At 42.0% G+C, this 20,916-nt stretch overlaps 2 protein-coding genes across 4 annotated transcripts in view; both read left to right on the plus strand.

The window, feature by feature from the left end:
• Positions 1-4,371: 4,371 nt before the first annotated feature.
• The window catches only part of LOC126491938 (protocadherin alpha-6-like), a 173,259-nt gene continuing 156,714 nt past the window's right edge, over positions 4,372-20,916 (plus strand). Inside the window, 2 exon segments of the mRNA XM_050127946.1 lie at positions 4,372-6,783; positions 6,785-6,900. Of these exon segments, the coding sequence (XP_049983903.1) occupies positions 4,492-6,783; positions 6,785-6,859 (2,367 nt within the window). The 5' untranslated portion in view covers positions 4,372-4,491 and the 3' untranslated portion in view covers positions 6,860-6,900.
• The window catches only part of LOC126491936 (protocadherin alpha-C2), a 196,204-nt gene continuing 186,018 nt past the window's right edge, over positions 10,731-20,916 (plus strand). The window contains exon 1 of one of the 3 annotated variants that reach the window (XM_050127941.1): positions 10,731-12,509. In XM_050127941.1, the coding sequence (XP_049983898.1) occupies positions 10,854-12,509 (1,656 nt within the window). In that variant the 5' untranslated portion in view covers positions 10,731-10,853. Of the gene's footprint in view, positions 12,510-16,735; positions 18,644-20,916 lie in introns of those variants that run through there. The other 2 variants (XM_050127940.1, XM_050127942.1) reach the window with 2 other exon arrangements.

Genomic DNA, 20,916 nt, shown 5'->3' on the forward strand with positions numbered 1-20,916 from the left:
ACTGAGCTGAGCTACGCAACCCAGGCTAGCGTTGATATCACGATTCCTTGGCTGCCTTCAAACTCTGAATTCTCCTGTCCTAGGCTCTCTAGTGGTGGTTTACAGGTATGAGAGACTGCACTCTGCTTGTAAAATGTTTTCATAATTTCTTGTTAACATAGGTCGACCAGTTGTCTTTCTCCATGTCTTGTTTGATTGATGTCATTCTAAATCGTGTTTTGTTTGGTTTATCAGTTTTTCGTCCATCCCAGCGAGCCCCTTCCCTCCCTCCCTCCTTCCTTCTTTTTTTTTTTTTTTTTTTTTTTTTGAGACTGAGCTGAGCTACGCAACCCAGGCTAGCGTTGATATCACGATTCCTTGGCTGCCTTCAAACTCTGAATTCTCCTGTCCTAGGCTCTCTAGTGGTGGTTTACAGGTATGAGAGACTGCACTCTGCTTGTAAAATGTTTTCATAATTTCTTGTCATTTAAGCATACTCACACGCAATCTAGTGCATATCATAGAACAGAGTGTAAGACATGCTTTTAAATGTTTCTTTCTGTCAGTTTTGAGACAGGGTCATACATGTAGCCCCTGTTGGCTTGGGGACTATTTATGTAAACCAACTGAACTGGAACTCACCGACGTCTATCATGCCTCTACCTCCCTAGAGCTGAGATTAAAGGTGTGAGCCAGAAAACATAAGTTAAATTACTTATTCTTTATAAATTATTTTATGACTACATATCAATATTTTTACAACAGCCCATCAACTATGCCTTTTTCTTTCTGTTCTATTTTATTTTTATATAAAAGTTTAATTTCTTTTTTCAGTCATATTTCTGTAGTAAACAATTAATTTAATCTTTGCCTAAATAGATTATCACACCTATGGTTTCATAATTAAAAACTTTATTGTTAAAAATTTCATTTTAGTAGTGTTTTCACTTGGATATATATATAGCTATTGCTTAAAATTCTTGAAACAGAAAGGATTACAGTTAAAATTTCCTTTCGATTCCCATAACAGAACATCATATTAATAGAGAATAATTCATTTCCCCCTAAAGGTTAGGGTTGGAATTTGGAGGAATAATGATGTAGTTGTTCAGAAACTTGGGTACAGTTTCCCCTTAAATTATTTGTGTTGACAGAAAGACAATTATCACATGTACTCACTCATAGGTGGTTTTTAAAGAAAGCCAGCCTACAAATTACAATCCCAGAGAACTTAGACAACAATATGGACACTAAGAGAGACTTACATAGATCTAATCTACATGGGAAGTAGAAAGTAGAAGAAGACAAGATCTCCTGAGTAAATTGGGAGCATGGGGACCTTGGGGGAGGATTGATGGGAGAGGGGAGAAGCAGGGAGGGGAGCAGAGAAAAATGTAGAGCTCAATAAATATCAATAAAAAGTTATTTGTGTTGAGAAGTCCTTGTGAACCCCTCTGCTCTGAAAAATCCCCATGCATTTGGTCAGAAAGCATAGTGTTTGTTGCTTTGCATTTACAAATTAGGAAGTAACATAAAATTACTATTATAAAAACTCTTCTCTTGGGTTTATTGTTTACAAACATAGGTAAGAGTTCTTGCCATTGAAAAATAAAAATTCTCTTGCTCCTCTTTTTTTTTTTCTGTTTTGGGCAAACATGTCAGCTCAACAGGTAATAACCATTGCATACCTAATGTAGGAAATGTTAGCTTCCCTTTTTTGGCATTGCTGATGTTTAAAATTCACGTGTGCATTTCCTTCCATAGTTACCCATTCAATCTAATTCACATGTGTGCTTCCTTCCTTCCATAGTTAACCCTTCTCTCTTTCTCTTTGGATATTTATAATACAGTGATCAACTTTAGGGAGGTCTTAGAATTGAGAATAGCTTTTGCTACACTATTGGTTAATTGCAAATACCTATCAACTGTTAAAAATCAGGTTAATTTAGTTTTGAAAGATAAACTTACTGCTTTGTATAATTTCTACAAAATTTTCCATATGGTGGAGGGAGCTATTTATTTATAAAGAGATCAACTAATCATCTTCTCATATAATCTTCTCCCTCTGCTGGAATAAACTATTGAAATAAATAAAATGAGAATCTGTAAGCTATGTGTCAGCAAAAGATCAGCATTTTTTCTTTTCATATAATTTTATTTTACATAAAGAATTTCAGTAATGTTTAATCATTTTTTAAACCTGGAAACAATAAGATTATTACAACAATTCCAGTTGGATTGTACAACTAATCTTTAGAAGATTTTGAAAAGTAAATATGATTTTTTTTTTGGGTTTGTCGAGACAGGGTTTCTCTGTGGCTTTGGAGCCTGTCCTGGAGCTAGCTTTGTAGACCAGGCTGGTCTCGAACTCACAGAGATTTGCCTGCCTCTGCCTCTGTCTCCCGAGTGCTGGGATTAAAGGCGTGCGCCACCACCACCCGGCTTAAATATGATGTTTAATGTTTGCTAATTTTTGCCTGTTGACGTTTCCTGTAGGAAGTAGACCTTACTTAGACTAATATATATGTATTGGTTACTATAGAAAAGCTTTGCCAAAAAGACTAGCTCAATATGTATTTAATGTGAGGCTTATATTATTCTAAGTAAAAAAAATGCTTTGTTTGTTATTGCTTAGCAAATGATGTTTTTGTTGGCACAAATTACTGTAAAGGAAAGTCTTGGGGAAAATATCTAATATATCTGGGTTAATTATTTGAATATAGCATCTCGCAAAAGGAAGAGCTTTGTATTATCATTGTGAGGCTTAATGTATGTCTGAATAGTGGAAAAGGGTGGGATACCGTGCTTCATTTGGAAGTCTTACTGTTGACTTGCTGAAGTCTGAAAAGAAGTTCAACCATCTCAGTTGGCGAATTAAGGATGAAATAATGGTAAAGTTTATATTTGACTGACTTTAATTATGAAGATAATATTTTTACAGGAAGAGATGAAACTATTAAAAACCCGCTTTAGGCTGGCGTTCTGCACAGTGGTAGAGCACTAACTCAAGACCTTGAATTCACTTCTCAGCCAAGAAAAACCAAGTTTTAACTAAGGGTACTTTTAGGAGGCAATTGCAAATATTCAATATACTCTACAAAATATGATTCATACTGAAGAACAACTGAAAATAATTGTTTGGCTTATGAATTTATCATCAGCAACCTATGCCTAGAAACTAACCACCTACTGAAGATGCTTTATAAAATACAAACCTTACAAAATAATAAAAAGTATTTATTAGCAAGGAGAAATTTTTGAGAAACAGAAAATGTTATGATTAAAATGAGAAGTTGGCTTATGATCAAGCTGTAAGTCTCCTAGAAGTAATTCTAATATTAAATTTCTAGTTTTAGTAATTTAATGAAATTTATACTCATAATGATAAACATGGTATATGTGAAAGATAGAGAATCTGTGGGCTAACTTTGAATAAGATCAATAAGGAGGCAGAGAAATAAAAATCAAAATTACTATAGGTGATACAGAGAATGTTTATATCATTAAAACAAAATGTTAATTTTCAAGAGCTGAATCTCCTAATTCTCTAATAATTGCTAGCAATGCTTTCATGTTAAACAAATTGCTTTCTAAGAGCATATATAAGTGGAATTGACAGAAACATAGAAGGGGAGATGCAGATGTGGTTTGGAGGATGTTAGGAAAGGTATCACAAGAACGTGGGAGAAGATGAGGCCCTCTGAAGGGAAAGAGTATAGGATGAAGTTGAGATTTAAAGGAAAAGATGGAGTCTTTCAGAATAGAAAATGATAGCAACAAAACACATCAGGAACAATTTCCGGCAGAAATTAATGTGGTGGGGTGCACACATGGGAAGTTATCCTTATAAACTGAGCATCGATGGAGAAATGCCACAGCGATAGGTTCACTGGCACGCTCCTGTGTCCCTGCTCTCAATGCTAAGATGCAAACATTTTGAGTTTGAGAACATCCTGGGCTTCACAGTTTAGGGTGAACCCGATCTTCAGTGAGAACACATATAAATTTAAAATCTTCCACACACTATGCATTAAAACCATGCTCAATTATCACAAGAAGGACCCATAAGCATGTGTGATACGAGGAACAAAGTAATAATAAACATTAGCAATCTTTTAAGATTTAAAAATTTAGACATGACAAAATGCTAAAACGTTTAAAATGCTAAAAATGTTGCTTCTCCGCGAATAACTAAAGACCATTCTCATTCTAAATTACAAAAAAAAAAGAAAAAAGAAAAACAATATGATTGTTTTCAATTGGCCCTGAAAATTATAAACACCTGGAGGATTTGCTATCAAGGTAAGTGAGGGTATACGAATTCGTGTCTTACCCTGTGGAGCCGCATGGTGTCGCTGTCTACCACGAAGTTACATCTAGCCAGCACACAAAGCCCTTTCCTCTGGTAGCTGAAAATTTCCATGACTGCTGAATGATGGCGAATGCAGAAGAACTGAATCGATAGACTTTGAATCATACAGAATTTTATGCACAGAAAAAAAAACTCTTCTAATGGAAATAAAGCAAGAAGCCTCTGACATGGATTTTACCACTGAAGGCAGGCTGGGAACACGGTGTCTGCTGCTGTCACTTCTGCTCCTGGCAGCCTGGGAGGCAGGGAGCGGCCAGCTCCACTACTCCGTCCCCGAGGAGGCCAAACACGGAACCTTCGTGGGCCGCATCGCTCAGGACCTGGGGCTGGAGCTGGCGGAGCTGGTGCCCCGCCTGTTCAGGGTGGCGTCCAAGGACCGCGGGGACCTTCTGGAGGTAAATCTGCAGAATGGCATTTTGTTTGTGAATTCTCGGATCGACCGGGAGGCGCTGTGCGGGCGGAGCTTAGAGTGTAGCATCCACCTGGAGGTGATCGTGGACCGGCCGCTGCAGGTATTCCACGTGGAGGTGGAGGTGAGGGACATTAATGATAACCCTCCTGTCTTCTCTGTAAAGGAGCAAAGAATTTTAATTTATGAATCCAGGCTGCCTGATTCTTTGTTTCCACTAGAGGGCGCATCAGATGCTGATGTTGGATCAAATTCTATCTTAATCTATAAACTCAGTCCCAGCGAATACTTTGGGTTAGATGTGAAAACGAACAGTGATGGTAACAAACAAATTGGACTCTCGTTGAAAAAATCCTTGGACAGAGAGGATGTTCCTGAACATAAGCTGCTGCTGACAGCCACGGATGGAGGCAAACCTGAGCTCACAGGCTCTGTTCAGCTGCTGGTCACTGTGCTGGATGTGAACGATAACGCCCCGACTTTCCAGCAGTCTGAGTATGAAGTGAGAATATTGGAAAACTCACACAACGGAACGACGGTTATTAGACTGAACGCATCTGACAGGGACGAAGGAACCAATTCAGCAATTTCTTACTCTTTTAATAGGCTGGTCCCGCCCATGGTTCTTGAGCAGTTTAGCATAGATACAGATACAGGAGAGATCATAATACAAGGGAACTTGGATTTTGAACAAGTCGATGTCTACAAAATCCGCGTTGACGCGACGGACAAAGGACACCCTCCGATGGCGGGCCATTGCACTGTTCTAGTGAAGGTATTGGATGAAAATGACAATGTACCTCAGATCACATTGACTTCCTTATCGCTGCCCGTTCGAGAGGACGCTGCACTGGGTACTGTCATTGCTCTAATTAGCGTTTCGGACCTGGACTCTGGAGCAAACGGGCAGGTGACCTGCTCCCTGACCGCTCATGTCCCCTTCAAGTTGGTGTCCACCTTCAAGAACTACTATTCGCTCGTGCTGGACAGCGCCCTGGACAGAGAGACCACACCTGACTATAAGGTGGTGGTGACAGCCCGGGACGGAGGCTCGCCCTCGCTGTGGGCCACCGCCAGCGTGTCCGTGGAGGTGGCTGATGTGAATGACAATGCACCCACGTTTGCGCAGCCCGAATACACGGTGTTCGTGAAGGAGAACAACCCGCCTGGCGCGCACATCTTCACGGTATCGGCCATGGACGCAGATGCGCAGGAGAACGCGCTGGTGTCCTACTCGCTGGTGGAGAGGCGGGTGGGCGAGCGCTCGCTGTCGAGCTTCGTGTCTGTGCACGCGGAGAGCGGCAAGGTGTTTGCTCTGCAGCCTCTGGACCATGAGGAGCTGGAGCTGCTGCAGTTTCAGGTGAGCGCGCGGGATGCTGGTGTGCCTTCCCTGGGCAGCAATGTGACTCTGAAGGTGTTTGTGCTGGATGAGAACGACAACGCACCCACGCTGCTAGGACCTTGGACGCAAGGATCCGGTAGTGTAGTGAGCGAGCTTGTGTCCCCCTCAGTGGTTCCCGGCCAAGTTGTTACTAAGGTGCGCGCGGTAGATGCGGATTCTGGCTACAATGCATGGCTGTCTTATGAACTGCATCCTTTAACGGGTGGAACGCGGAGCCTGTTCCGGGTTGGTCTGTACACAGGCGAGATAAGTACTACACGTACCCTGGAGGAGGCGGATGGACCACGTCATCGCCTATTAGTTCTGGTGAAGGACCATGGGGAGCCTGCGCAGATGGCCACTGCCACTGTGTTAGTATCTCTGGTTGAGAACAGCCAAACTCCAAAAGCCTCTTCGCGGGCGTCAGGCTCCACTGGCCAGGAAATTTCTTTAGTGAACGTCAATGTGTACTTGATCATTGCTATCTGCGCGGTGTCCAGCCTGCTAGTTCTAACCCTTATGATATACACTGCACTTCGGTGCTCAGTGCCGCCCACAGAGGGCATGTGCGGGTCTGGAAAGCCTGTGCTGGTGTGCTCCAGCGCGGTGGGAACCTGGTCATACTCACAGCAGAGGAGACAGAAGGTGTGCTCTGGAGAGGGACCACCCAAAACCGACCTCATGGCCTTCAGCCCGGGTCTTCCTCCTTGTCCTGTAGTGGACGAGCATCCGGATTTAAATGAAGAGCATTGCTCAAGAGTAAGTCCAAAATTCATATTTGTCTTTACAATTTGTATTGTTTTTCTGTACTCAGTTTCATATTTTCTCACTCTTTAAATTTCTATTCATTTCACTGGGCTAAGAACTTTCATTTTATTATTTTCCTTATAAGCTTCATTTGTCTTGATCTTAGATGTAAACGGAATTAAACATTATTATGCACATTCTGCACTCCATGGTTTTAAAAAGCAAACTCAAAATGTTGTTACACTTGTCCTTTTCTGCCACTTTGTTCCGGTTAGTGTAAGTATTTCCCTAAGTAAATACATAGGGTGTTTGCGGTTTTGCATTTTAACACTGGGAATACTATTTTGAATATTTTATAGAACATTGAGATCATAATACAATTAGGTCACACATTCTTTTCTATTTGCATTTTTGTTCTCTCTCTCTCTCTCTCTCTCTCTCTCTCTCTCTCTCTCTCTCTCTCTCTCTCTCTCTCTCTCTCTCTCTCTCTGTGTTTGATGAGACCAAGGACATGCCAGGCAAGCGCTCTGTGAATGATCTCTATAAAACTTCACCCTCTTTTGAATGAACACTCATAGTATGTTATTTTTTGTATTCTTTCCCTAGTCATTGTTATTCCTAGAGAAACTTGAGCTCTTTTTTTAAAAGTTATTCTTGAACCATTTAGCAATAAAGGACAATGACTAGGTTGCATGATTCTGGTAAAGGAGATTTCATATTAATAGACTAGCTCCCTCTGTAATTATTACCCAGTTTATTAGTGGTCCAGATGCTTTAGAAACAGTAGTTGGAGGGAACTCAGACTTTAATCCAGCAAACTCACATAAAGTCAATAGTCCATTGTTGGGCTCAGTAGTTGCTCCCTTGTCTAGCAGGTACAAGGCTTTAGGTTCTATTTACTGGAGGGAAAACCACAAAGAAACAAACATAAAGGCCAATGCACTTCTGTGATGTTGCAATTCTCTTATCTTTGGAATTCATTTAATGGGTTTCTGTATGGAGTACAAGCTTATTCCCTTTGTTTCTCTGTGTAATTATTTGCATTGTTTACTGGTTCTCTACAAAAAGGCAGCTAACTGTGTCTCAGCTGTGCGTCTTCAGGACATCTTCCCTTGCCAAATTCCATCTATGCCTTTTATTTTGAAGCCTTACACAGGCTGTTTATCCATTTAGTTCTCTGTTTCAAATCTACAAAATTTAGAACATAAATAATAGAATCTGTCATGCAGAAAATTTTTTTTAAAAATTTGTAACTTGTCGCCAGTTGGTGGTGGCACGTGCCTTTAATCCCAGGACTCGGGACGCAGAGGCAGGCGGATCTCTGTGAGTTTGAGGCCAACCTGGTCTACAAGAGCTAGTTCCAGGACAGGCTCCAAAGCCACAGAGAAACCCTGTCTCGAAAAAAACCAAAAAAATAATTGTAACTTGTTACTTCTCAGGTGCTTATAATAATGTTTGTCAAGGAGTGGCTGCTTGCTTAGTGTGATTTCCATATTATTTTCATTTTGTGAAAAGTTATTTGTTTTGTTATTCTGGGAAGGCCAGAATTATTGAACTATTCTGACATACCACTAGCATTTTAGTGCCATGTCGTACTTTGAGAAATATTATTTTCCGATGTTAACTGTTGAATTAAAACTTCAGCAATAGAAAGGTTTTCATTTCCAAGCGCATTTGAGGCACAGAAGTGACTCCCTGAGATAGCCTTACCTTTTCGTATTGTGTATTTTCCCTAGAAAACAGACCGTCCTAAGCTCCATATCACATTTGCTTTCACTAGAACTGGTCAGTGTCAGGAAGAGGACTAAGTTGGAGTTCGTGCTTCTATTGTCTTCATATTTTCATTCTTGAAATGGCATACATAATTAACCCAGTTTTCTCTGTTCTTCAAAAAGAAGTGTAGACTAATGTTTTAACACATACTTGATATAGTAGCAAGATGAAAAATTCTCTACACTCTCCTATCTAGTTAAGAGTAACAAATTTACTTCTGGACACACTAATCAATAAACAACACAATTTGTGTCAGATGGTGATGACACACACCTTTAATCTCAGCACTGAGTTTGGGATCATTCTGGTCTACAGAGTAAATTTCAGGATTGCCAGGGCTACATGGAGAAACTGTCTTGACAAATGAAGAAGGAGGAGGAGGGGAATAGGGAATGGAAGAAGAAGAAGAGAAGAAGAAGAAGAAGAGAAGAAGAAGAAGAAGAAGAAGAAGAAGAAGAAGAAGAAGAAGAAGAAAGAAGGAGGAGGAGGAGAACAACAACAACAACAAGAGAGAAGAGGAGGAGGAGGAGGAGGAGGAGGAGGAGGAGGAGGAGGAGGAGGAGGAGAATTTGTATGGATAATTATATCTAGCAACCTGAACACCTCTCACTGTTTTAGAAGTAGAAAAAAAAATCTATGGCCATATCCACCAAGTAAAGCATTAACAAAAGTATAGGAGGACTTCATAGACCAGTATCTGCCAAAAATCACTGAGTCAAAGCCCAACCTTCAAGAATTCCATATAAAAATAAAGATGTACTGGATATAATGTTATAGTCATAGAAAGCAGAATGTTATGAGACACAAGAAAGGTAAGTAAATCACAGCATAGCCATGTGTCCACCCATCTCACTAGCTGGAGGGAATTTCCAGCTTATTGATGAGTTTGATGGCTATAAATACAAGTTCCCTTGGGAGAATATTGACAATAACCAGTATTTTTATGGGGGGGAAATGACTTTAAGTAAATGTGTGCACAGCAAAATTCCAATTGAATCTGAAATCCAGAACAATCCACTTGGGTTGAAGTCTATGGTTCTCATAGGATAAAGTATGAGATAAGACAGGAAAAGTATTATAAAGAAGATTTTCTTGGGTAACTATTAGAATAATTGTTTACTCATCTCTAAAATCATTTGAAAAGTACAGAACATTTGAGGCAATGGTAATAAAGGTTCATAAAGTCGATCATGAGGTTTAACTAAGGAATGAATGGAGTGTAATGAGAAGCTTTTACAATAGTTAAACAGAGTGCCAATCATTAAAAATTGATATGGTTCATTATCAAACCTGGGAAACATTAGAACACACATGTAATTTTCTTACTTGCATCTGGGAACATTGGATGAAACATTCAAGAAAATGGCATTTGTGAAACAAACCCCAAAAGATAAAATATTCAAAGACGTTCATTATAAATTGTGGAAAGCAAGATGGGTAAGCAGCAATATTTAGCTAATATAACTGATCTATATTATGAAGAAATAACTGCCATGTTGTTGGAGACTGAAAACAGGCATGTACTCATGAAAACAAGATGTGGAAAGAGTAAATGAACACAAGAACTACGAACTCCAATAATGGAATATATAATCATGTGAAGAGAATTTCACAATATTGTTCTGTAAGAAGTTACTTTAATACAAAATCTTGTTCCAAAGATCTCCAAACTTTCCATATTTATTCAATAAAGATATATGAATGTTGTTTATCAATTCTCCTTCTTGACATTAAAAAGATTTTTTAAAAAATTTGTCTTAAATTAAAGAGATCTATATGTCAAACTGCCTGGGGACAAAAGTCTTACTAATAACAAAGAGGAGAAGATTACAGTCAAAAGGAAATAAATTCAAATGCTGTTATTCAGCCAAGAATTCCATGAAGATGCATGAGAAATGTTGCTCAACATGTTGACAACAAAGAAGAAAAATTTCAATTTAAAATATACCTTCCCTTGCATAACTGTAAATTTTGTAAATTCTACTTACTACTTCGGCCACAGGATGTCGCTATTAACCACTAAATGTCACGACGCTAAGCCATTCATTTTCCTTTAGAAAGACTCCACTAGGCTTCACTCTTCGGTTGCTCCACAATGGCCAGCATCGCGGGATTGGAATGAAGAAATAAAAAGAAATCTCTGAAATCTTATATAATCGTCGTGAATGAGAATAAATCGTCAGTAATTTGAAATGGTAAACCTGAGAGGATACAACTGGAAGAGCCGACAATTACTCCTGCTCCTGATAATTCTGGCAGCCTGGGAGGCAGGGAGCGGCCAGCTCCACTACTCCGTTCCCGAGGAGGCAAAACACGGAACCTTCGTGGGCCGCATCGCGCAGGACCTGGGGCTGGAGCTGGCGGAGCTGGTGCCCCGCCTGTTCAGGGTGGCGTCCAAGGACCGCGGGGACCTTCTGGAGGTAAATCTGCAGAATGGCATTTTGTTTGTGAATTCTCGGATCGACCGGGAGGCGCTGTGCGGGCGGAGCTTGGAGTGTAGCATCCACCTGGAGGTGATCGTGGACCGGCCGCTGCAGGTTTTCCACGTGGAGGTGGAGGTGAGGGACATTAACGACAATCCTCCAGTGTTTCCAACCACACAAAAGACTCTATTTATTCCGGAATCCAGACTGCTTGACTCGCGATTTCCACTAGAGGGCGCGTCAGATGCAGATGTCGGTTCCAATGCTCTGCTGACTTACAGACTGAGCACCAATGAACATTTCTCTCTGGATGTACCACCAAACCACGAACAGGTGAAACCTCTTGGGCTTGTTTTGCGGAAACCATTAGACAGAGAAGAAACTGCGGAGATGCGCTTATTGCTCACGGCCACCGATGGAGGCAAACCCGAGCTGACCGGCACCGTTCAGTTACTCATCACAGTGCTGGACGTCAATGACAATGCTCCGGTTTTCGAAAGATCTCTCTATACCGTGAAATTACCCGAGAACGTTCCAAACGGGACGTTGGTAATCAAAGTCAATGCTTCAGACTTAGACGAGGGCGCGAATGGGGACGTTATGTACTCATTCTCTAGTGATATTTCCCCAGATATAAAATCCAAGTTTCACATGGATGCTGAGAGCGGAGAAATTACAGTTGTAGGAGTTATTGATTTCGAAGAAAGTAAAGCTTATAAGATTCCGTTAGAGGCACGAGATAAAGGCTTCCCACAACTACCTGGACACTGTACAGTTCTTGTGGAAATTGTAGATGCTAACGACAACGCTCCACAGCTGACTGTCAGTTCCTTGTCGCTCCCTATATCTGAGGACAGCCAACCTGGAAGAGTTGTCACCTTAATTAGTGTATCTGACCGTGATTCTGGTGCCAACGGGCAGGTGACCTGTTCTCTGACTCCTCATGTCCCCTTCAAGCTGGTGTCCACCTTCAAGAACTACTATTCGCTCGTGCTGGACAGCGCCCTGGACAGAGAGACCACACCTGACTATAAGGTGGTGGTGACAGCCCGGGACGGGGGCTCGCCCTCGCTGTGGGCCACCGCCAGCGTGTCCGTGGAGGTGGCTGATGTAAACGACAACGCGCCCGCGTTCGCGCAGCCCGAATACACGGTGTTCGTGAAGGAGAACAACCCGCCTGGCGCGCACATCTTCACCGTGTCGGCCATAGACGCGGACGCGCAGGAGAACGCGCTGGTGTCCTACTCGCTGGTGGAGAGGCGGGTGGGCGAGCGCTCGCTGTCGAGCTTCGTGTCTGTGCACGCGGAGAGCGGCAAGGTGTTCGCTCTGCAGCCTCTGGACCATGAGGAGCTGGAGCTGCTGCAGTTCCAGGTGAGCGCGCGGGATGCTGGTGTGCCTTCCCTGGGCAGCAATGTGACTCTGCAGGTGTTTGTGCTGGACGAGAACGACAATGCTCCCACGCTGCTGGGGCCTTTGACAAATGGGGCTGTTAGCACAGTGAACGAGGTGGTAACTCGTGCTTTTGTTCCTGGTCAAGTTGTGGCGAAAGTTCGGGCGGTAGATGCGGACTCTGGCTACAATGCATGGCTCTCCTATGAGCTTCAGCCAGCTGTGGGTGGAGTTCGTAGTCCTTTCCGCGTTAGCCTGTACACGGGCGAAATCAGTGCCACTCGCGCCCTGGAGGAGTCAGATCCGTTGCGACAGTGCTTGTTAGTGTTGGTGAAGGACCACGGAGAACCTTCGCTGACCGCCACAGCCACGGTGTTGCTTTCTCTGGTAGACAGCGGCCAAACACAGAAGGTATCTGCTAAGGCGTCGGTTGGAGCCTCCAGCCTTAATCAGGGGCTAGTGGATGTCAACGTGTACCTGATCATCGCCATCTGCGCGGTGTCCAGCCTGTTGGTGCTCACGCTGCTGCTGTACACCGCGCTGCGCTGCTCGGCGACACCCACAGATGGAGCCTGTGCTCCGGGGAAGCCCGTGCTGGTGTGCTCCAGCGAGGTGGGAACCTGGTCATACTCGCAGCAGAGGCGGCAGAGGGTGTGCTCTGGAGAGGGTCCGCCCAAGACCGACCTCATGGCCTTCAGCCCCAGCCTACCTCAGGGTCCCAGCTCTACAGACAACGTGAGTCTTAAATATTTATTTCCTCAGGCTTGAAGAAAGACGTTTAGCTGTTTTTTTTATGAAGCACCCCATTAATTCCAGCACCAGGGAGACTGAGGCAGGAAGATACTTGATTTTGAGTCTAGTCTGATTTTAAAAGGGAGTTTCAGGCCAGTTTGGGGTTCTCTTTCACAAATTTGATAATTTATGTTGCTCTATAGTTTTTATAAATAATTTGCTAATATGAACAATGTCTTTACATAGCAGATTTAAAATTAAGTGTTTGCACATCCAGTGTGTTATTCATTACCCACACCTCTTAGGATAGGTGCCAGTTCCCATAGCACGATAGGCAAGCACTCTTAGTAGGTTCCAACCGATTCTAGCTTTATAAATCCTATAGTGAAGTAATTTAAATACATATGTTGACCCATTGCTCGTTCTCTGTATTGTGCATATTCTGCTACAGCGTGTATTTCAACATTGTTGCTGCAATTTCTTTACCCTAGAAGTTGAACTACTTCTATTTCTTACTGCAACAATTTATATTCTCCGATCATATTTGTGAAGCGCTTTCTTTTTTATCTTATTCGTAGGATTGTGTTTGCCATGTTTGCAATTATTAATATTATTTTAAAATATAGTCTTAAATGGGCTTACGTATTGATTTATCTGACTCCTTTGTATAGGAAGTTTATTCACATTCAAAACAGAAGAATCAACTCTAGCATACAGTGAATGTCCTTCAGCTTTTACACTAAGTATTCATTTCTCTGAATTCTGGGAGGTTTTGGTTTCTGTTGTATATTCTAAAACTATTAGTACATATACAATATGCCTTTCTGTTTGAGAAAAATAGCCATCAAAACCATTTCTGCATTTTCGCAATTCTTCTTTTGCAAGTCATACGTCTTCTTTTATTTCTTCCTCATGTAAAGTACCTACATCTAATTTCATTACTCAGATTTGTAATGATTTATTAATTCAATTGTCTCTTGTGAGCATCCATGGAGAACAGTGTTGGTTATAAAACTCATGTTATTAAAAAATCCAAACAAACAAAAAATCAAACCAAACCAAAAAATCCTTTTGCTGGGCAGTGGTGGCACAAATACCTTGAATCTCAGCACTTGGGAGGCAAGGAATGGTGGATCTCTGAGTGTGAGGCCAGCCTGGTCTACAGAATGAGTTCCAGGACAGGCAGGGATACACAGAGAAATCCTGTCAGAAAACAAAACAAAACAAAATCTCATGTTGCTTTCAAATTTTCAAGTATTTGTGTAGTTAGCTCTGACTGTCAACTTTCGAAGTTGGCTAAATTATAATACATGCTATGAGATGATTTTAGAACATCTTGTTCTTGTTTTCAGTGTAAGTGAAAACAAAGGTGTTCAATTCATGAGCAGCTCCCGTAGGATTTACCATAGAGCACTACCACGAGCATTCCAAATTCTGCTTCTGTTTAACTCTTATAGAATAATTGGGGAATACTTATGATTGTTATAGTCTTAGTGCTGGTAATTTGTAGTTGTTTCATTGTTTTTTAAATATTTGTTTTATCTGCATATGCCATTTTAAAGCCTTAGCAGATTACTTAATAGAAATTAAAATCATTCATCTTTGGATGCAGTAGATGTTGACGGGAGTCGTTCTTACGGCTCCATATCCATGAGTTACCATGAATTTTGGTTGTGAAATCACTTTTGAGAGATACAAACTTTTTCAGGTTTCTTTTCTGGCTATGGGATATATTTGTTGTTTGTAAAAGTTCTAAGAGATTCTGAAAGTCCATTTTTCCCCCTAACATCTTTAATGGTATTTATAGAGATAGCTTTTTTTTTAAAAAAAAAAAAAGTAAAACACGGGTAAATGTAATTGCTTCATAGAAAATTCCATTATCCCTCTTTTCTGATTTACTATCTTGTCTGTGTGTTTTCGGTACACTTATCATCTGAAGCTAGTGAAGTATTTTTATTCCAAGGGCTAAGAAGTAGTTAAGATATCCCGTGATTACATGCTTATTTTGTCCCCAAACATCCAGATTTTTAAGAACTTAAGTAAAATGTTAGCTTTACTTAATTTTAGAAAAATGAAATGCTTTAGTTAGGACTACATTTACCAAAACAAAACAAAACAAGAAAACTTCAGTGCAATGCATCTCTTGTAGGTACTTCACAGACTGCAGGGTTAGGGATCTAGAAAACAACAACATTTCTTGGAGATGATCAGAGATTTAGTGAAAGGCCACTAGAGGAATTCCAACGAACAAGCATCTTATCGAATGCAATGTAAGAAATACAGTGACTTCTGGGAGAACTGATTTCTGATGTAAACGTGGGTGGTAGCATTTTCAGGGATAAAAATGAAGTAGAAGAAAACTTGGATAGAAGGTATTTAGGAAGAGATGGGGCCTTTCCTACAAAATATGACTTGGAAAGTGGTCAGAGACAACATGAAGATTGACCATGATGTTTTTAATATGAGTCTGACGTCCTTGTACTTGTAAATAGAAATCAAGCGCTAGAAGTCTCAGTAGATGTTGTAGTCATAAACACAACAGTTATGATATATAAAATGGGAAGAGTCTAGGGAAACCTTAAATATTGTATGCAAGGGAAAACCAGTGATACATGGTTTGGGAATACAAAGGTTGAAGAATCAATAAAGTATAGAAATTGGAATGTTCAAATGTTTAGATTTGGGGGTAAGTATTGAAATTTATTTTGAAATTTTTGAGACAGGGTCTTACTGTGTAGCCCTAGCTGTTCTGGAATTCTTTGAACTTAGAACAATCCTCCTGACTCTGCCTCCCTAGTACTGCGATGAACAACATCCACCACCATGCCTGGCTTTGTTGTTATAGATTTAAACATGCTTCAAAAGATAAACTAGTCTAAAGACATTGAAATAGACAAGAATCACATTCAAGAACTATGAAGCAGATAAAGTCATAATTTTGGAAAATATTCATATTTTGGAGGAGCAAAAAGATCCAAATCCAGCAAAGACCAGTAATCGAAAACGGTTAGGATTTATAGTGGCTGAGAAATCTACAAAGGAAGTGTAGTAAATGGCCTTTTGACACATTACACGTACATTGAAGGAATGTTTAAAAAATACGTTTTCATTTTCCAAGATTTAGTAAGCAAAATAGTTTAAGAAGTTTTATGTTCACCGATTAAATCAACAAGAAATTTAAGAAGAATTCACAGGAAGACATATGAAATTAAGAAAAATTAGAATTATATGCTAATATATAATAATGTGTTAAATTGATCAGAAATCAGTGAATAAATTCCTTTCACACACATGTGAGGAGGGCAGTTTTATATCTGTGATATCCATGTTATTCCTAGCCCATAATATATGTTGCAGAGAATGTTAACATATGCTAAACTAGCTTTTAAAATATTTGGAATAAATATTTTTCCTTATGAAAAAAACTCTCACTGAAACTAAATTTCTGTAAGGGGGCAGAAGGTAAACGTACATTCACTTGTAATGCTAAGGATCTGCTTCGAAAGAACGAAAAATGAAAAGAAAATATTTAGTCATGGAGGAACCCAACTATTGCCCAGTTCGGTTAGACCTTTGGAATCATTACCCTTTGGAGCCGCATGGTGTCGCTGTCTATCAAGTTCTGACTAGCCAAGATCCCCAGCCATTCCAGCAGCAGAATGTCTCTTAAAATCTGAACAACAGCAGTTGCAGCTCAACTGGATTAAAGAATTCCTAACGCACGACAGTAGACCTTGATATCAAAACCGGATTTCCTCAAAAGAACAAAACGAATACCTGACATGGTGTTTTCTTGGCGAGGAGGTCCGGATTCCCGGCGGCTGCTGCTCTTGCTTTTAATCTTCACAGCCTGGGAGGCAGGGAGCGGCCAGCTCCACTACTCCGTCCCCGAGGAGGCCAAACACGGAACCTTCGTGGGCCGCATCGCTCAGGACCTGGGGCTGGAGCTGGCGGAGCTGGTGCCCCGCCTGTTCAGGGTGGCGTCCAAGGACCGCGGGGACCTTCTGGAGGTAAATCTGCAGAATGGCATTTTGTTTGTGAATTCTCGGATCGACCGGGAGGCGCTGTGCGGGCGGAGCTTGGAGTGTAGCATCCACCTGGAGGTGATCGTGGACCGGCCGCTGCAGGTTTTCCACGTGGAGGTGGAGGTGAGGGACATTAACGACAACCCGCCTGTATTCCCGGTAAAAGAACAAAAGCTGCATATTTCAGAATCCAGAATGTTAGACTCTAGGTTTCTGCTAGAGGGCGCATCTGACGCAGATATTGGTGCGAATTCAATGTTAACCTACAGACTTGACTCTAATGATTACTTCACACTAACTGTGAGTTCAAAGAATGAAGAAAACAAACAGGTTGAGTTAGTATTAAAAAAATCCTTGGACAGAGAGGATGTTCCTGAACATAAGCTGCTGCTGACAGCCACGGATGGAGGCAAACCTGAGCTCACAGGCTCTGTTCAGCTGCTGGTCACTGTGCTGGATGTGAACGATAACGCCCCAACTTTCCAGCAGTCTGAGTATGAAGTGAGAATATTGGAAAACTCACACAACGGAACGACGGTTATTAGACTGAACGCATCTGACAGGGACGAAGGAACCAATTCAGCAATTTCTTACTCTTTTAATAGGCTGGTCCCGCCCATGGTTCTTGAGCAGTTTAGCATAGATACAGATACAGGAGAGATCATAATACAAGGGAACTTGGATTTTGAACAAGTCGATGTCTACAAAATCCGCGTTGACGCGACGGACAAAGGACACCCTCCGATGGCGGGCCATTGCACTGTTCTAGTGAAGGTATTGGATGAAAATGACAATGTACCTCAGATCACATTGACTTCCTTATCGCTGCCCGTTCGAGAGGACGCTGCACTGGGTACTGTCATTGCTCTAATTAGCGTTTCGGACCTGGACTCTGGAGCAAACGGGCAGGTGACCTGCTCCCTGACCGCTCATGTCCCCTTCAAGCTGGTGTCCACCTTCAAGAACTACTATTCGCTCGTGCTGGACAGCGCCCTGGACAGAGAGACCACACCTGACTATAAGGTGGTGGTGACAGCCCGGGACGGAGGCTCGCCCTCGCTGTGGGCCACAGCCAGCGTGTCCGTGGAGGTGGCTGATGTGAATGACAATGCACCCACGTTTGCGCAGCCCGAATACACGGTGTTCGTGAAGGAGAACAACCCGCCTGGCGCGCACATCTTCACGGTATCGGCCATGGACGCGGATGCGCAGGAGAACGCGCTGGTGTCCTACTCGCTGGTGGAGAGGCGGGTGGGCGAGCGCTCGCTGTCGAGCTTCGTGTCTGTGCACGCGGAGAGCGGCAAGGTGTTTGCTCTGCAGCCTCTGGACCATGAGGAGCTGGAGCTGCTGCAGTTCCAGGTGAGCGCGCGGGATGCTGGTGTGCCTTCCCTGGGCAGCAATGTGACTCTGCAGGTGTTTGTGCTGGACGAGAACGACAATGCTCCCACGCTGCTGCCCCACGGAGCTGTAAGAGCCGGTGGGTCAGTGAGCGAGCTTGTGCCTAGATCAGTGGGTTCAGGGCATGTAGTGGCGAAGGTGCGAGCAGTGGATGCGGACTCTGGTTACAATGCTTGGCTCTCTTATGAGCTACAGTCGGCGTCAGGGAGTATGCGCAGTCCCTTCCGCGTGGGTCTGTACACGGGAGAGATCAGCACAACGCGTGCCTTGGATGAGGCGGATGCCGCTCGGCAGACTCTGTTGGTGCTGGTGAAGGACCATGGAGAGCCTGCACTGACAGCCACTGCAACTGTGTTAGTGTCTCTAGTGGAAAGCGGCCAGGCGCCAAAGTCCTTTTCACAGACATCAGGGCGTGCTTCAGTCCCAGAGACGTCACTGGTGGATGTCAACGTGTACCTGATCATCGCCATCTGCGCGGTGTCCAGCCTGCTGGTGCTCACGCTGCTGCTGTACACCGCGCTGCGCTGCTCGGCGACGCCCACAGATGGAGCCTGTGCTCCAGGGAAGCCCGTGCTGGTGTGCTCCAGCGCGGTGGGGACCTGGTCGTACTCACAGCAGAGGCGGCAGAGGGTGTGCTCTGGAGAGGGTCAGCCCAAGACCGACCTCATGGCCTTCAGTCCCAGTCTTCCACCGCGTCCAGGATCAGAGGCCATTGGTGAAGTGCAAGATTTAAATGTTGACCATGGTTTTCAAGTAAGTCCATTTATACTTAGAAATATTTAACATGTAGAAACTTTATAATTATATTCATGGTAATCTACATTTGCAAGTTATTGGCAACATTCAACATTATTTTAGTTTAAAATAATTTTACCGGTTTATTATCGTTGTTGGTTTATCGAGACAGGATTTTTATTGTGTAACAGCCTTGTCCGTCCTGGAATTCACTCTGTAGACCAGGCTGTTGAACCCACAGAGATCCGTCTGCCTCTGCCTCCCAAGTGCTGGAATTAAAGGCGTGCTCCGTCATTGCCACTGCTGCTATTAATGCTGCCGCCGCCGCCACAATCACCACCAAGATCTTGTTTAAACCTCCTATCTTGTATACTTTAATTTTTTTACATCTGAGATTTTACTTTTTTAGTTTGGCCTGATACTTTTGGGTTCCACTGACATGTCACACACAGATTACCTATATGCCGTCTCTCTGTCGCTTCAAATTGTCACAGTTTCTTACATGCGGGATACCGATTTTAGCCTTCATATGATTTTAATCTTCTAGGACAGAACTTTAGTGAGGTCAACGGAAATGCATTCCTCCAAACATTTAAATTTCATGGTTATGTTCGGAGCTTTTAATGTAGTCTGTAGTATTATTGGAAAGGTATATTTTAAACACTATCGTCTGTTTACACTTACATTAATTTATTTCATGGTTTATTTTTCATTTTAGCTCTAGTAGTTTCGAGATATTGTAATGTTTATTCCTCTTTTGAACCTTTTAGTCATAAAATGCAGAGCAATTTCCTTTCCTATTTTTAGCTTTCACTGTCTCCTTCATCTTTAATAAGCCAGACAAAAGTAAAACAATGAGAAGACAAATGTATGAGGCTGCTATCGATAAACCCTCAATTTATTAATTTTTATTTCCTTTTTCTTGTTTCTTTTTTTAAAAAATGATGTCAACCATGTATCTCCAATTTACCTAAACCTCATAATCCTTTTCTCTCAGCCCCATGTTCTAGGATCTGACAATTTTCACCATTTCAGGTTTTATTTATTTATTTATTTTACAGGTACAGGAATTTTACAATATTTTTAATAATTTAATATTTTTGAACATCCTTGGCTGATCCATAGTTGCTCTTCTTCTGATAAACATCGGCTAACTTGAATCAGTGATACAGTAAACTTGTGTTAATCTTTTGTGTATGGTTGGCGTATTTCATAAAAATGTTCTATAGTATGTTCAAGGGTTCTGGTTCAAACTCTAGCACCTTTCCCCCAGACTCTGCATTGAGTTTGCACTTAATATGATTTAACAAAACCTTAAATAACAAGAGTATTGTGTGTAGTAATTCCAATTGCATTGTTGTAGATAGATGCATTACATATTTGAAATATGGCTCAGTGATTAAGAGCACTGCCTGCTCTTCCAGAGGTCCTGAGTTCAATTCCCAGCAACCATATGGTGGCTCACAGCCATCTGTCATGAGATCTGGTGCCCTCTTCTGGCATGCGGGCATACATGGAGGCAGAATATTGCATACATAATAAATAAATAAAAT

This window comes from Alexandromys fortis, unplaced genomic scaffold (genome assembly GCF_014885135.2).
Source record: "Alexandromys fortis isolate MF-2015 unplaced genomic scaffold, M_Fortis_MF-2015_v1.1 scaffold_283, whole genome shotgun sequence".
Classification (NCBI taxonomy): Eukaryota; Metazoa; Chordata; class Mammalia; order Rodentia; family Cricetidae; genus Alexandromys; species Alexandromys fortis.